We start from the raw sequence: 16914 nt of genomic DNA, 5'->3' as shown, positions 1-16914 counted from the left end.
GGGTAAAAATAAGTGTAACTACACTCCAAAATCCATATCATGAAATGCAAAAAGAAGAAGATAGCACTGTCCTCTCCTGTTACCATGGAGTTTAGCTGAAGCTTTTCCTATGTGTTTGTCAAAAAGATAGCAGCAGGGATTGTTTTATTCAGGTAAAGGCAAATTGCTGTAATAAATGGCTGCCTCGGCTGCCAGCTGTACTGATGGTGCACTCTGAAGTCACACACACAAAGGGTGGTGTGAGTCCCTTTCCCAGGCCAGCTGACCCTTCACCCCTGAGTCCTGCGTGTGATGGATGGTAGCCTCTTGGCTGTATGAACAGGGTAGAATTTTACATCTTCACAATCTCTACAGCACTGTGTTCTGAATATGCTTCTTGGATAAAAATAAAAGACCATGCTTGCTTTGCTTCTTTCTGCCTTTTGTGAAGTGCTCTCTTTGTAGAAAACTGATTCCCCAGCAGCCTCCACACACCTCAAGACAGAAGGGAGGGCACCTGGGCAAAGGGACAGGCAGAGGAGAGTTCACTGGGGAGTCAGGGAGGGGCTCTCAGACACAGTGTCTGAGTCCATCATGGAAGGGTGGCAACTGTGTGACTAGAAAGACAGGAGACTAGAACGTTCCTTCTAAACTTGAGCCAAAGGAGTTAAGCCCACAGGCAAGAGGGTGAGGACACCTGAGCTAGGGATCCAGGGAAAGGAAGCAGTGGAAATCACTCCCCTTCCTAAGGACTTTGAAGGTTAGCCTAAGGAATCAAACTTTTCCCTTAATTCCATGGGTACCCATGTAGGGGACCTAGCTGACACTTCTAGCTTCAGGCCGACCCAACCCCAGCTAGTCTTTGTAGCTTTCTTGGGATTGAATCAACAGATAAGATCTCTGTCTCGCCAACCCCACTTCTCTGTAATTGTTCCTTTCAAATAAATGAAAATGAAATTTTAAAAAAACAATAGACAAAATGACGGCCCCTAATCTGATGTACTTTCTGCCCACATCCATGGTTCCTTTTACCACTTATTCAATGTGTGACCATCCTGAGGCTCCCAGAAGGAGTGCAGTAAACAAATAGGAAACTAAGCCCGTCTTAAATGTGAAGATGTGTTACAGTGTGCCTCAGCTTCCCTCTAGAGCTTTAGAAACTACCACCAGTGTCTGGAAAACCAGTGTTTCTGAAGTAGGGAAAAAAATGCATGGGGGCATGCTGCAGGAATGCTTATTCATTTTATTAATGGAATTGGTACTGGACAGCTGGGGGCCCTATGTGCACCCTCACAGCCTCAGAAGTTGTCCTTGGCTTCAGAGAAAGAAACCGGTTTTTGAGCCACAATGTGAAAGCAAGAGGATTTTTTTTTTAATCACAGAAGGTGTTAAAGATGGGGTGTTGCAGTATATAGCACAGTGAACCATTGCCTGCAAAGCAGGCATCCCACATGAGCACTAGTTCAAGTCCTGGCTGCTGATTTCAATCCAGCTCCTTGCTGATGCACATGTGAAAGCTGTAGGCAATGGCCAAGTGCTTGGGTATCTCCCACCCACTTGGGAGACCCAGACTGGCCTGACCCAACCCTAAACCAACAGATCTCTATCACTCTGTAAAAAAAAAAGAGCCTTAAAAAGTAACAAAGAGCACATAACTCCACAGACAGAGCACACCCACATGTTGTTTTAGCCCCTCCTTGTAGGATTTACTGAATATATGTTAAGATCTAAATGGAATGGTCATCTTAGTTTTGGGGAAAGAGTAGAAACTTCTAATAATTGGAGATCCACTCCAGGCTCCTGGCTTCAGATCGGTTTAAGTCCAGCCATTGAGGCCACTTAGCGAGTGAACTAGTGATTGGAAGATCTCTCCTTCTCTCTCTGTAAATCTGCCTTTCAAATAAAAAAAATATTTTTAAAAAAGAATAACAAATTTCTGGCTATTTGTTAGTGAACTTTACTGACATTAGCAAACTGTGAAAAGTTTGAAATAACTCCTGTTTTTATGCTTGTTCTTTAAGTTACATTTCACTCTCTCTCTTTTTTTTTTAATGTCATCATTCTTACATGTGGATTTTGTCAGAAAAAGTGATAGATGTTTTGAATAAGGTGACTGTCAGGTGGTAGCCTTGATTTTGTCTTTTCATGCAGCTGCTAGGTGAGCTCATCCTGGACCGCCACAACTTCACCATCATGACCAAGTACATCAGCAAGCCGGAGAACCTGAAGCTCATGATGAACCTGCTGCGGGACAAAAGCCCCAACATCCAGTTTGAAGCCTTTCATGTCTTCAAGGTAAAAGTTAAACCATGAAAATATTAGGGTAGGCATTTTTTGTTTGTTTGTTTTAGTCTGTTTTTGTGTTTGTTTTGCATTTTGGTAAATCAAACAAGGTTTATTTATCCAAAGCTTTTAGAATGAGTCCATCCACTATGGATAAGTTTTCAGGTCACCCAAGAAAACTTTTAAAAAACAACAGAGCTACAGGACAGTGGGGCAGAGGGGAGACCCTCCAGCTGCTGTTTTACTCCCCAATCAGCTACAATGGCCAGGGCTGAGCCAGGACAAAGCCTCAGCCTGGAACTCCAGGACTCCATCCAGATCTCGCACGTGGGTAGCAGGAGCCATTTTCCATTGCTTTCCTGTGTGCAATATAAGGGAGCTGATTAGGAAGTAGAAAAGCCAGGATTCAAACTGGCACCCAAGTGGGATGTTGACCTCATAGGTGGTCAACCTGCTGTGTCAGAAAGCCAAACCTGCATCCTCATTCTTTAGGTACATCAATGTGAATGCATGGGGTTTGCATCTACTTCCAAACCACGGACTCCTGCTTTTCCCTTTCCCTGTGTACTACAGAGAAAAGTGAATAGACAGTTTTTCTAGTAGGGTAATTTAAACAACATGTTATTTTAATGAATAACCTTTCGCTTGTAAAAAAAAAAAAAAAAAGAAAGAAAAAGATGCTAACCAATCCACTTCTCTAAATATTTTTTCCCACTAGAAAATAAGTGATCCTATTTCCCAGAAGTTAGTAAAATAACCAGGAACTGAGCTAGACCCTGAATTCTCTGAATGTTTTGCTTTTATCAAGCGCTTTCTTTGAATCATACATGAAACTCTGAAGAAACACCCATGTACTCCTTAACAGCATAGAAAGACTGATTATAATACATTTTATTTTAATAGAAAAATATCTGCAAGGCATAGTTTTTCTTTAATCAAATGATTGGGTTTATTCGAACTTGCTTAACTAGTCCTGTGTCATTTAGATTATTTCCATTTTTTGATAATGTAAGTAATTTTGCAATGCTTATTTATAAAATCTAGAATTTTCTATATGTAGGATTATCATCTTATATATCTAGAGTAGAATTTTTAAAGATTCAATTTTTTTTTAAAGGCAAAGGTACAGAGAGAAGGAGAGAGGAAGATCTTCCATATGCTGGTTCATCTTCCAAACTGGCTGCAACAGCCAGAGCTGAGCTGATCTGAAGCCAGGAGCCAGGAACTTCTTCTGGGCCTCCCATATGGATGCAAGGGCCCAAGAACTTGGGCCACACTCTGCCATTTCCCAGGCCACAAGCAGGGAGCTTGCTGGGAAATGGTGCATCCAGGAGTTGAACCCGCATCCATATTGGATGCCAACATACAGAGTTAGCCTAATACACTGCACCAGGCCCTACAGTAGAATTAAAGGTTAAGAGAGCTCCAGAATTTTTTTTGTCTTTATAATATGTATTTATAATATAAAATTATATATTTTAGAATACTTATATAATATACACTTTGTAATTAAATATTAGAATTTTTAAATCCATAAATGGGAGACATGGCAATTTATAAATTCCATTCTATTCAAAAATCTTAACAGAATCCACTCTACTGGATATTAACTTGAGATGTTCCTGCCTCTCAGAAACATGTTATTAAGTGGAATAAATATATGTTTATATATATATATATGTATATATAACATGCCATTTAGGGTCTGACACAATAGCTCAACTGGCTAATCCTCTGCTTTGAAATGCTGGCATCCTATATAAGGACCATTTTGTGTCCCAGCTGCTCCTTTTCCCATTAACCTCTCTGCATATGGCCTGGAGAAGCAACAGAGGAAGACCCAAAATTTGGGACCCTATATCCACATGGGAGGCCGGAAGGAGGCTTCTGGCTTCAAATCAGCGCATTTCCAGCCATTGTGGCCATCTGGAGAATGAACCAGAAGATGGAAGATCTTTCTATGTCTCCTTTTTTAAATCTGCCTTTCCAATGAAAATAAATAAATCTTTATTTTTTAAAATGCCATTTATTTAAGATCAGAAAGCTTGAAAAACAATAGCAAGTATGGATTCATTCACATGCGGTTATCACCCAAGAGTGTTAGGGCACACTGCTGCCGAGGTCAGGCAGCAGGGAAGATGGAGGAGATCATGGATAAGTGTGGAATGCCCTTTAGAAGTATCTGCAGTGTTTGATTTTATTTAAAAAGTTTGCAGGCAGATATGACAAGATGTTAGATCCTGTTAAAGCTAATGGTGGAATATGATACCTAATAGGCCATTTATTTCCTGTAACCCTCATGCTGTTACAGCTGTTAAAGAAAAAACAGACAAACTGAGGGCAGGTGTTTGGACTTGTGGGTAAGAAGGCAGTCAGCGCACCCGTATCTCAGCTTCCAGCTCCTGAGTCTGGCTTCTTGTGAACACAGACCCTAGGAGGCAGAAGGTGATGGGTCGGGTGTTGATCTAGCTCCTGGCTTCAGCCTGCCCAGCTTTGGCTGTTACAGGCACCTGGGGTGAACTAGAAGATGGGAGCTCTCTCTGTCAAATAAAATAATGGTTTTTTTATATAAGATTTTTTATTTTTATTGGAAAGGCAGATATAGAGAGAGGAGGAGAGACAGAGAGGAAGATCTTCCATCCGATGATTCACTCTCCAAGCGGCTGCAACAGCTGGAACTGAGCCAATTCGAAGCCAGGAACCAGGAGCTTTTTCCGGGTCTCCCACACGAGTGCAGGGTCCCAAGGCTTTGGGCCATCCTTGACTGCTTTCCCAGGGCACAAGTAGGAAGCTGGATGGGAAGTGAGACTGCCGGGATTAGAACTGGCACCCATATGGGATCCCAGTGCATTCAAGGCGAGGACTTTAACCACTACGCTTCCACGCTGGGCCCTAAAATAATGTTTTGAAGTGAAACACAGTGCTATCACATTCAGAAAAGCCTCCATGTACAACTGCAGGTCCTCAAAGCCCCTTGCAATCCTAGGGATGGTAGAGATTCCATGCCCGTCACTCAGCTGCCCCAGAATGTGAAATCTGCTGCCTAGGTGAGAACAGGCTCCATATAATTTAGTTCAAAAAAGCAGTGTTATAGCAGGATTCAGTGGGTAGCAAGACAGAAATAGCCAACTCTTGTCCTCTGGGAAGATCAGAATTTGGCTAACCATTGGTCAGAGCAGGTACATTTAAAAATAGTCGGCCACTTGTTTACTTGTAGGTACATAATTGGACCTATCCCCTCCCCTAAGTTTATTCCTCTTGTTGAAGTAGAAGATTGTTTACTTGCCAAAAATAATATTTTGTTGTTTAGAAAAATTACCAGCTGAGTCCTGGAAGTCTTTCCCCCCGCCCGCCCCAATTATTTTGGGTTTTTTTCCCCAAAGCGCCTTTCACAAGGTACAGAAAATGTGGAACACAGCATTGGTCTTGCCAGGTTAAGGGTGGCTAAGTTTCATTGGCTTGCTTACAAGTTCAAGGACTCAGGTGAGATGCCACCCCTACTCCCGAGTACTGACCAGCAGCAGATGGCATGGTGAGCACTTCCTGGGTGACAACCCAGAGGATGGGGGTCTGTTCTGGCTGAGATTTTTCACTTGCAAAATGAAGGGTTAAGTGCAGTCAGAAGTCTAGTTCTCAAGGGGCTTGTGTCTGCGAGGCTCTCCCAGAGCTGAATTCAGGATCCACTTGTGTGTTCCTCTCTGTTTCCTTTCCCTTTGACTATTAACCTCCTCAATAACTAAGGTCATGCCTCCTCCTTCCCTGGCACCAGACTGGGTTAAAGAGCAGCCTGTGTCATTTGGCTCGTCTCAGAGCTGTTGGAACTTGGGCATGAGCATTGCCAGACACGGCCCCGAGTGTCCCACTCCATCACTCAGATTGCAGCATTTGGCGCAGCAGCCATTTCCACGAAAATAGGAAGCTCTGTTCAAATGATCCTAAAACACTAGAGCCAGCTTGACAGTTCAGCTGAAAACAAATACATAGAACAAGATAAATGTCCTGAGAATAATATCTATGTAGTCTGAGGAAAGAACACAGAGTTACAGATGAATTTACGAAACTCACCAAGAATTCCTTACTTCCTTAGGGATTACTGTGCTGACAAGCTGTGCTCATAGTATACCCAAGGATGAAGGCTTGCAGACCAACTGAACCCAAAAATTGGGCAAAACCAAAGCTCAACTTTCTTACAAGTAGTAATGATGTTTCAACTGCCAACTTAATTTTGTCAATTCATTTTCATAAATTTTACTTACTGAAGAAGCAAAAAAAACAGAAAAAGACAGATGTCACATGCTGGCTTACTCTTCAAAAATGCCTATATGCCCAGGGCTGGTCCCAGGCTAAAACAAGATCCAGGAACTCCATCCTGGTCTCCCACATGGGTGACAGGAACCCCTCCCCCCGCCCCCCCAGCTACCTGGGCCATCAGCTGTTGTCTCCCAGGGATTATATCAGCAGTGAGCTGGAATCAGGAGTAGAGCCAGAACTGCAATCCAGGCACTGTTATATGGGATGCAGGCCATCTTTTTTTTTTTTTTTCTTTAATTGGAAAGGCAGATTTTATACAGACAGAAAGATCTTCCATCTGCTGGTTCACTCCCTAAACAACTACAACAGCCAGAACTGAGCCCATCCAAAGCAAGGGGCCAGGAGCTTTTCCCAGATCTCCTTTGTGGGTACTGGATCCCAACGCTTTGGGTCTTCCTCTGCTGCTTTCCAAGGCCATAAGCAGGAAACTGGATGGGAAGTGGGGCAGCCAGGTCACAAATGGGTGCTCATATGGGATGCTGGTGCTTAAAAGACAGGGATTAACCAGTTGAGCCATCATGCCAGCCCCTGGATGCAGGCATCTTAACAGGCAGCTTAAGCACTGGTTCAAACCTGGCTACTTTTAACTAGCATAGAATGCTGAATTTTTTAATATCCTTATTTGATCTCTTTTTTGGGCATTTTGTGCTTTTTTAGTAAAGAGGCAAAGTAGAAAAAAGGAAAGCCATAATTCAAGCTTCATAAGTCTTTTCCATGTTTGAAAATACTTTCTTTTAAAATCAGTCAATCAATTGTTTATCCATTGAAGGATTTGCAGTGGGTGTTTCTGATGAACTTTAGCATTTCACCAGACTACTTATGGCAATGTTTATAGTCTCAGCTGCTAATTATAATGTAATTACCTACTTAAGAGTATTCCTTTCAGTGGTATACAAGGAAAACTAGATGTGTAGTTGATATTTGTTAATACTATCTGGAATAATAAAGGACTTTAAGTTGCTTTCCAAATAATTTTAGAATAAATGTATAACCTACATAATTTCCACAATTATGTGGAATTTGTAGATGGCCAAGACTTAAATTCTCAGTCACCAAAGCAGCTACTGCAACAATAGTCTAACTTACGTTTTTTTTTTTTAAGCTTTATTTTTATTGAAAAGACAGACTTACAGATAGGAGCAGAGACAGAGAGAAAGATCTTCCATCTACTGGTTCACTCCCCAAGTGGCCACAGTGGCTGGCACTGAGCTGATTTGAAGCCAGGAGCCAAGAGTCTCTTACAGGTCTCCTACATGGGTGCCGGGTCCCAAGGCTTTGGGCCGTCCTAGACTGCCTTTCCAGGCCACAAGCAAGGAGCTGGATGGGAAATTAATTAGCTGAAACATGAACTGGTGCCTATAAAGGATCCTAGCACATGCAAAGTGAGGGCTTTAGCCACTAGGCCCAATAGCCTTACTTTGATATACTCTAATTCTATACTGTAATTTGATATACTATAATTCAGAGTGCTTTCCATCATGATTCCATTGGCTCTTTCCCACATGTGTGACATCAGACAAGTGTGTTGTCCTCATTTCAAAGTGGAGAAAACAAACAGGCCCCCAGGAGATCTCAGTGCAAGGCTGAGCTTGCACAGACCTCACAACCTCCGTAGCTGACCCCGGTATCTGTCTTCTGTGCATCTCCACAGATACTTGGGGCACTGCAACTGCTGAAATGGGAATGCCTCTTCTAGACTTCTACAGGGAACTTCTGACAGCAGGAAACTCGGCGTCACGGGTTTTTCCTAGGTTGTAGTTCCTGGCATCTAGAAGGGTCCCTGATATATGGTATTAAATATTTACCTATTGACCGAGTAGTTGAATTAATGTAGATGTCGCTACAGGAAGAGAGCCGACAGCTTCTGTGCCAGGTGGCACACAGGGCACCCAGTTCAGTGCGACTTTCACGTGAACACAAACAGCACTGCAGGGGACATCCACGTACAGAAAAGTCACTGCTAACCTGAAATTCAGATTGATGCAAGCTCTCCTTTTCTAATTGTGATGACCCTGAACTGGAGGGACTCATGATCACATCAGTTTTCAAAAACTGGGCAAAAACATGGTCCTGGGTTTCATACCAGGTTGTTTTAAAAAAACAAATCTGACAAGAAGGGCCCGGAAGATCTTCCTCTCTGTCTCTTCTCTTCTCTGTATATCTGACTTTCTGATAAAGATAAATAAATCTTTTTTAAAAATTGACAAGAAGTTTGGCAAATACTGTTTAGTTGAAATAGTGAGAGGTATGAAGATTTGAGGATATTTGGGAAGTGAATCAGCAAATAGAAGATCTCTCTTTTTCTCTTTTTGTCTCTAACTCTTTGAAGTAAAAATAAATCTTTGGGAGAAAAAAAAAAAACACAGCTAAGGGCAGTGCTGTGGTGTATCTGATAAAACCAGTGACTACAACACCGGCATCCCACATGGGTGCCAGTTCTAGTCTTAGGTGCTCTACTTGCCATCCAGCTCCTTGTTAATATGCCTAGGAGGGCAGCAAAGAGGGCCCAAGTGGGGAGACGCAGAGGAAGTCTCTGGCTCCTGGCATTGGCCTGTCCTAGTCCTGGCAGTTATAGCCATGTGGGGAGTGAACGATTGAATGAAAACACACACTGTCTCTACTTCTCTCTTTGTCTAACTCTGCCTTTCGATATAGATAAAATCTTTTTTTAAAAAAATTGAAGTTTTGACCATAAAAAGGATGTGGTACTGACACCTGCCAATGCACAGGAGGACCTTTAAAATGTTACACTAAATGAAAGACTCCAGTGACGCTCAGCTGCATTTGGAATGAATCCAGGGCCTGAAATCTTCAGAACAGGCTCCTCTTGGGAGGTAGAAGATAGGTCAGTGGCTGCTGGGAGTCAGGAGCCAAGATCAAGAATGACTAATGGGGACTGGGTTCTTTCTGGGGTTACAAAAAAAATATTCCAAAACCGAGGTGACAATTGCAAAACCCTCTGATACTAGAAGCTCTAGGACTGAACACTGTGTGTGGATTCACTCTGTGATAAGGGAATCTGTCTCAGTCACGTTGTCTTAGAGTCGTAAGTCACTGCTAGGCTACACTCCTCCAAAAAAACCACCTGTGAAACTCCAACTGTTTAGTCTTTCCCCCTGAGAAAGTTTGCAGCTATTTGTTATGTTTTAGTGTTGAAAGGCCATGTGAAAACGCTGAGAAAAGCTTTTGACCCATTAGTTTACTTACAAGTTTTAAAGGTGGGAAGTATGGAATTACAGCTTCACCCATACCTGTTTCTACTCTTGCCTTTCCTCACGTTCAGATAAGCAAGCATTAAAGAACAGTTGGACCAATGAGTAAATGGAGATGGCAGGGCTGGTGGCAGCAAGTCATTTCCTACCAGGAATACCACACACAGCTCTGCCAGCACATGCTCCACAGTATGGGAGCCAGCAGTCTTAGTGTGACTTCCCTAAGCCTCGCCTAGCAAGTGGGGCAAACAATATCATTCTCTGGGAATCCAGAACCCACCTGAGGACTTACAGAAGCAAATACATATGAACTACCTAGCAGCCCCGTGACCACAGAGCAAAACAAAACACTATTCCAGAGGAAGGGTTTTGGCTTAATGATTAAAATGTCCACATCCAAGTTTCTAGATTCAATTCCTGGCTCTAGCTCCTATTTGCAACTTCCTGCTGAAGTAGACCCTGCGAGGCAGCAGGTGCTAGTTGTTTCCAGGCCTTGAAGCAGGTGCAGGCCAGCCTGGGCCAGCATTTGGGGAGTAAGCCAGCAGACTCTCCTTTCCTCAGTCTCCTTCTCTGTATCTGTCTGCATCTCAAATGAATTTTTAAAAATTTAACCACATTATTAAGTAAAAGAACAGAGTACAAACCATTATGTCTGTAGTACAAGTGCAGTAGTTACATATAACTGTATGTACAGAAAAAAAAAAACCTATGGAAGGACTTACAGCACATATTCACAGTGACTACCTTTTCATGGAGGGATTACATTAGTGATTTATTTTTAACTGTGCCTTTTAAATTTTTTTATTTATGTATTTGAAAGGCACAGAGAAGAAACAGGGAGAAAGATAGCAAGCTTGCTCTCCCATCTCCTGGTTCTCTCCTTGGATGCTCACAACAACCAGGACTGTAGAACTGGCTCTGGGCCTCAAATATGGGTGGTACGGGGACCCTGCTAAATGAGCCATCATCTGCTGCCTTCCCCGCTACCTGTGCACCCTCATCAACAGGTCAGGGGCAGAGCCAGGACTCAATCCAGCCAGATTGTGTGATACCAGATGCCAGTGTCACAGTTGGCATATTAATGATTGTGCTAAAACCTCACCCCTAGACATATGCTGAGTTTTTTCATAAACATCATTAAAATTTATAATTCAGGACCCAGCATGGCAGCCTAACGGCTAAAATCCTCACCTTGAACATGCCGGAATCCCAAATAAGTTACGGTTAAAATCCCATTGGGCCCGCTGCCCATCCAGCTCCCTGCTTGTGACCTGGAAAAGCATTCAAGTATGACCCAAAGTGGTGGGATCCTGCACCCTAGTGGGAGACCAGGAAGAAGCTCCTGGCTTCGAATTGGCTCGGCTCCAGTTATTGCAGTCACTTGGGGAGTGAATCATCAGATGGAAGATCTTCCTCTCTGTCTCTTCTTCTCTCTGTATATCTGACTTTGCAATAAAAACTTTTTAAAAAATCATTTAAAAATTTAGAATTCAGAGCAAAAAATTTCTGCATTAAGCTAAAAAGCATTTGAATTGTTATGATACTTGTGTGTCTCACTGTGCTTGAGAATCCATCAATCACATTGCTGAGACATGGTATGTAAACTAAGGAATACTACATTCTAAAAAAATAAGTTTGTGTGGGCGTTTAGCACAGGTTTTTTTTTTTAAGATTTATTTTATTTTATTTATTTATTTTTTTTATTGGAAAGGCGGATATACAGAGAGGAGAGACAGAGAGGAAGGTCTTCCGTCCGATGATTCACTCCCCAAGTGAGCACAACGGGCCGATACTATGCCGATCCGAAGCCAGGAGCCTCTTCTGGGTCTCCCACGCGGGTGCAGGGTCCCAAAGCTTTGGGCCGTCCTCGACTGCTTTCCCAGGCCACAGGCAGGGAGCTGGAAGGGAAGCGGGGCTGCCGGGATTAGAACCGGCGCCCATATGGGCTCCCGGGCGTGCAAGGTGAGGACCTTAACCCCTTGCGCCACCGCGCCGGGCCCTGGCAGTTTTTAAGCTGCTGCTGAGGATGCCCACAGCCCACATCACAGTGCCTAGGGCGAGTCCCAGCTCTGCTTCCTGCTTTAGCCTCCTGCTGCTGTGGAAGGCAGTGGGCTGTGACTCAGGTAATTGGGTCGCTGCCGCCAGGTGGGAGACCTGGGTTGAGTTCCTAGATCCTGACTTGAGCCCTGGCCAAACCTTTGCCATTGCCATGTGTTTGGGGAGTGAACTAGTGGATGCAAGATCTCTCTGAGGCCTCTTAGTTTTCAGAAAAATAAAAAATTAACTAGTAAAATTAAAAAGGGAGTTGAGGTGTTTTTTTTTTTCTTCTCTTTAGAGTGCTTTAATAATAACATTGAAAAACTGAAGAAAACAGAGAAAGCACCAAGAAATTTGTAATCTATGTAATAGAAAGAAGATTTGGTATTGTGGTGCAGCGGGCTGAGCTGCAGACTGCACTGCTTGTGTCCCCTTTAAGAGCACCCCTTTGATTCCAGCTGCTCCCTTTCTGAGCCAGCTCCCTAATGCGCCTGGGAGAAGAGCAGACAATGGCCCAGGCACGTGGGGCCCCTGCCACCCAAATGGGAGACCTGGATGGAATTACTGTCTCCTGACTCCAGACTGGCTCAATCCCAGACATGGTGGCCGTTTGGGGAGTGACCTAGCAGATGGAAGATATCTGTCTCCTCTGTTCTCTCTGTATCACCCTGCCTTTCACATAAACAAGAAAATCTAGAAGGGAAGGAGGGAGGGGGAGAGGGAAACACAGAAGGAAAAATTACTTCATCCCAAGCTGTGGAGAAGCTCTTTGGCATCCTGGTTGCCCTCTGGACTCAATCAGCAGCTGCCTTTAGAGGCAGCATAGCTAGGGAGCTGTAAACCATTAACACAAAGGCCAGCTTTTAATTTGAAAGCAATCTTCTTAACATTTATACTGCAGCATGTGGATTCCATGGAGCTGATCCAAGGAGAGGCCTGTCTGCAGGTCCAGCTACATTCTTGAAACAGAAGTTTTATTTGCCCAATATATTTCATCCCTTTTTTCTTCTTAAGGAAGATAATTTTGAGTTATTTATGTAGCTACCACAGGATGCCAGGCAGTTTTTAGGGAGAACTTCACAGCAACCCCCTGGTAAACAAATGGTAACCAGAGAGACAAATATTTTGGGCCCAGTAAGTGATTTCCTGACTACTAGCAGGTGGTATATAAATGTCAGGCATTCTGGGTGACAGCGTAAACAACCCTGAAATATCTTGTTTTTGGGAAACAACAACTGCAGCTTTTTCTAGTAAAAAGAACATAAAATGTACCATTTTAGCCACTGTAAAGTACACAACCCCGTGACATTAGCTATCTTTACGGTGTTGTGCAACCAGCACCACTGTTTAGTCCCAGAGCATTTTCCTAAAAGAAGTCCTGGGCTAGTCATCATTGCCCCTTGGCCTTTGGCTACAGCAAACCTGCCTTCCGGCTCCGTGGCTCTGCCTATCCTGGGTGCTGTGTCAAGGAGATCGTGTCCATGTCCCAGTGTGACATCACGTCAGGCACCACTTCCTGACGTCTTGGTCAGCAGCGGGCCACATGCAGCCAGTAGTCTGAGATCATCACAGTGACAAAAAAATTCCTCTGGCCTGGTGATGCTGATATGAACAGCCCTGTACTGCCAATCGTGTAAAGCAGAGCACAGGGTAGGCGAGTAGCCTAGTGGCTAGTATACCCAGGTCCTGTGTTTGAGTCCCAGCTCTGGCTCCTGACTTCAGCTTCCTGGTGGTATAGACCCTGGGAGACAGCGGTGATGGCTTAACCAGTTGGGTTCCTAACAACCATGTAGGAGACCCAGCTTAAACCCTAGCCAGGGGCTGTTGCCCACTTTTGGGAAGTAAACCAGTACCTGGGAACTCCCTCTCAAGTAATTTATTTTATTTTATTTTTTTTAAAGATTTATTTTTATTATTTTTTTATTGGAAAGGCAGATATACAGAGAAGAGAGACAGAGAGGAAGATCTTCCGTCCGATGATTCACTCCCCAAGTGAGCGCAATAGCCGATACTATGCCAATCCGAAGCCAGGAGCCTCTTCCAGGTCTCCCACGTGGGTGCAGGGTCCCAAAGCTTTAGGCCGTCCTCGACTGCTTTCCCGGGCCACAGGCAGGGAGCTGGATGGGAAGTGGGCCTGCCGGGATAGAACTGGCGCCCATATGGGATCCCGGGCATGCAAGGTGAGGACCTTAACCACTGCGCCACCACGCCGGGCCCAAGTAATTTATTTCTGCCACCCCCAGGGGAGACTGGATGAGGCTGTGGGCTGGGAGACATATGGCTGTGCACCAGTAGATGGGAAATAATCTTTTCTACCTTGCAAGTAAGGTGAAAATAAATGAAAAAAATTAAGTTAAAAAAAGTGGAATGGTCGAGATAACTTAGGTGCTCACACAAGCCAGCAAGGAGAATGGCGAGAAAGGTGACTTGCTGCTTCTTCAGTGAGGAAGGATGACTGGAGGTTTCTGTCTGTCAGCAGCTGGGGGGCGAGGTGGGGGTACAGTCCTTGCTGTGACACTGCACGCTCAGCTTCCACCAGCGACACCCACATCCAGTATGGGCTCCCATTTGAGTCCTGGATTGAATTCTAAACTCCAGGCTGAACTCTGGCCATGGCAGCCAATTGCAGAGTAAACAAGCAGATGGAAGATCTCCCTCTTCCTGCAGCTCTGCCTTTCAAATAAATAAATAAGTCTTAAACACACACACAAACACAAGTGATCCAGGAAATATAGGAAGGATCCCTGTGGCCCCTGGGGTGTGTTCCTGGCTGAGTGTTTATTTCTTTGTTTCAGGTGTTTGTGGCCAGTCCTCACAAAACACAGCCTATCGTGGAAATTCTATTAAAAAACCAACCCAAACTCATTGAGTTTCTGAGCAGCTTCCAGAAGGAGAGGACAGACGACGAGCAGTTCACCGACGAGAAGAACTACCTGATTAAACAGATCCGCGACTTGAAGAGAACAGCCCCGTGAAGGTCATGTCACTGCTGCCGCCACCACCGCCACAGTCATCAACTCCTTCGTCCAATGCTGTAGGGCTTCTTTCGTCATGTCACATCATTCTGGGGAAGACTGTGGAGGTGCCAGTTTTTCTCAATTAATTAATTGTTCAGGGTAGATGGAGTATAAACATTTGAATGGAAACCATTAATCTAGAATAATATATTCATTCTAATCAAGTCTGTGATTATTTCTATGAAACCAGAGCCATTAGACATTGATGAAAGCGATTTTAACTTGAAGAGCTAAGCCCTCAGTCACCACAGCCACCCAAGTCACAGGCACCTGAGTCCACGGGGCAGGCTGGGAGGTACAAATCCCTTCTGCCTGTCCACCCTCGGATCTCTTTAGGCACAGAACACCCCAGAAGGCAGGGTTAATGTTGTCAGTCATCATCATCATCATCTTGGTCCCTGCCTAATGCTGTCTGACCAAAATAAGTGCTCCCTAACTACCTGTGGCAGCAATGCCCTCCTCTTAGCTCAGACTCCTTGCTGCTCTGTCTCCTGAGCACACCTTTCATTTGACACCTGCCGTGCACTGCACTCGCAGCCATGCTGGCCTGGGAGCAGCAGAGCAGCACGAGGAGGCCCGACAAGGGCACAGAGGACGACAGCTGTGTCAACGGAGAGCAGCAAGCAGGTGCATCCCAACCTGCAGCAGGCAGCACTCTGTGGCACCTTCCCTGGGAGCTTCCACAGGCAGGAGCCCCACGTGGGGAGGGAGGCATCACCCGGCTGGCACACACCCTGGCTCCAGAGGGCTGCTGCAGGGGCTCTTTGGTCAACAGAGAGAGCTCACTCTTGGAAGGGGAAATGTATAGTGTGTGAAAAGAATTCGCAGGTAACTGGAAAGTATTGTTCTTCAACTAACACGTTGTCATTCCATAATTGTTCATCGAATCATAAGTGAAAAGGCAGGAAAACCTAAACAACCTCAGTTCCAAATATTCTCTTGCCCAGTGAGATTATTAAAGACTGAGTAGAATTTCTTAAGGCATTGGACCAAAAGAAACAAAGTTTTGAAATGCCATGGTTTCTTTTCAGAAGACATCAAGTGTGTAAAATGGAATTTAAAGTTATGTTTACAAGATATGAAAGTCCTAGCTGCTATCTCCAGTTCTTATGAATATATTTCCAACTCAAGAGTTATGGCCGGCCACAGGAATTATCACTTTTTACAATTCTTGAGTTCTGTGCTCTTTTTCTTCAGCCAGAAATTCCTCTGCCCAAAGATAAGAAATGTGTACCCCAGGATCACTGCCCCGATCTGAGGAATTAGCTGGTGACACATCTGTCTCCCCTTGAGCTGGGGCACTGGCCTGTGCTACTGCTGCGCCCTGGCTAGGGCCCACCTCACCCCACACAGGAGGGTCCGCAGCAATCCTGTGACCTGGCGGAGGCCACGTCCCTGATCGCCCCAGCCCCCTAGATTGTGATGAAAGGAGGCAAATGTAACTGTTTAAAAAGAAAGGTGAAATAACCATTAGGAATTTAATTGGTCAGTTAATACCATTACACCCCACCACAGGACACATGTTTTCCACTGGAAAATATGGCCTTGTTTTAATTCTTTTTTGATTAAAATAAACTCTTATTTTATTTCCTCTGGGCTTAAATTAGGTCTTTTCCTAGCAACCCTATATCCTAGTTCAATACCTGTCAAAAAATAAAAGCAAACAAAAATGGAGCCTTGGGTGCAATGACTGAAGTAGCTGGGGCTATGTTTTGATAGAAATTTGTAGCTCACTAATGGACGAGGGGGAGGCAAGAATTTACAGTCTAAAAGTGTTTGCACACAGATCACTGTAGATATTGTAGGGAATTAAATTTTGAAAAGGTCATATTTAATAGGCTTTTTCAAAAGTACACCTCTAAACAAAGCTACCCTCTCCATTTTGGGGGTTCCCTTGCTGTACCTGGAGTGCATTCTTTCCACTGCCCCAAACAGGGAAAGCCCCAGGCCATGGGAAGGACTGCTCAGGCCAGCGCTCAGGGTCCAGTATGATGTTCCCATCCACATCCACTGACTGGGCGCCCCCGCCGGGCACAGCCAGGAGTCCTCGCCATGTCACCCGCGAGGATGCCACG

The 16914-nt window shown here is 44.4% G+C and overlaps 1 protein-coding gene across 3 annotated transcripts in view; it reads left to right on the top strand.

Annotated features, from left to right (window-relative positions):
* The window catches only part of CAB39L (calcium binding protein 39 like), a 98552-nt gene extending 82049 nt beyond the window's left edge, over positions 1–16503 (top strand). For all 3 annotated transcript variants that reach the window (XM_040991424.1, XM_040991425.1, XM_040991426.1), the window contains 2 exons: positions 2131–2274; positions 14618–16503. In XM_040991424.1, coding sequence (XP_040847358.1) covers positions 2131–2274; positions 14618–14797 — 324 coding nt within the window. In that variant the 3' untranslated portion in view covers positions 14798–16503. The remainder of the gene's footprint in view (positions 1–2130; positions 2275–14617) is intronic.
* The last annotated feature ends 411 nt before the right edge of the window (positions 16504–16914 follow it).

This window comes from Ochotona curzoniae, unplaced genomic scaffold, assembly GCF_017591425.1.
Source record: "Ochotona curzoniae isolate NIBS_2020 unplaced genomic scaffold, NIBS_Ocur_1.0 contig_64, whole genome shotgun sequence".
NCBI classification, from domain to species: Eukaryota; Metazoa; Chordata; class Mammalia; order Lagomorpha; family Ochotonidae; genus Ochotona; species Ochotona curzoniae.
The sequence above is the reverse complement of the archived record's forward strand: the minus strand, read 5'-3'. Positions and strand labels throughout refer to the sequence as shown.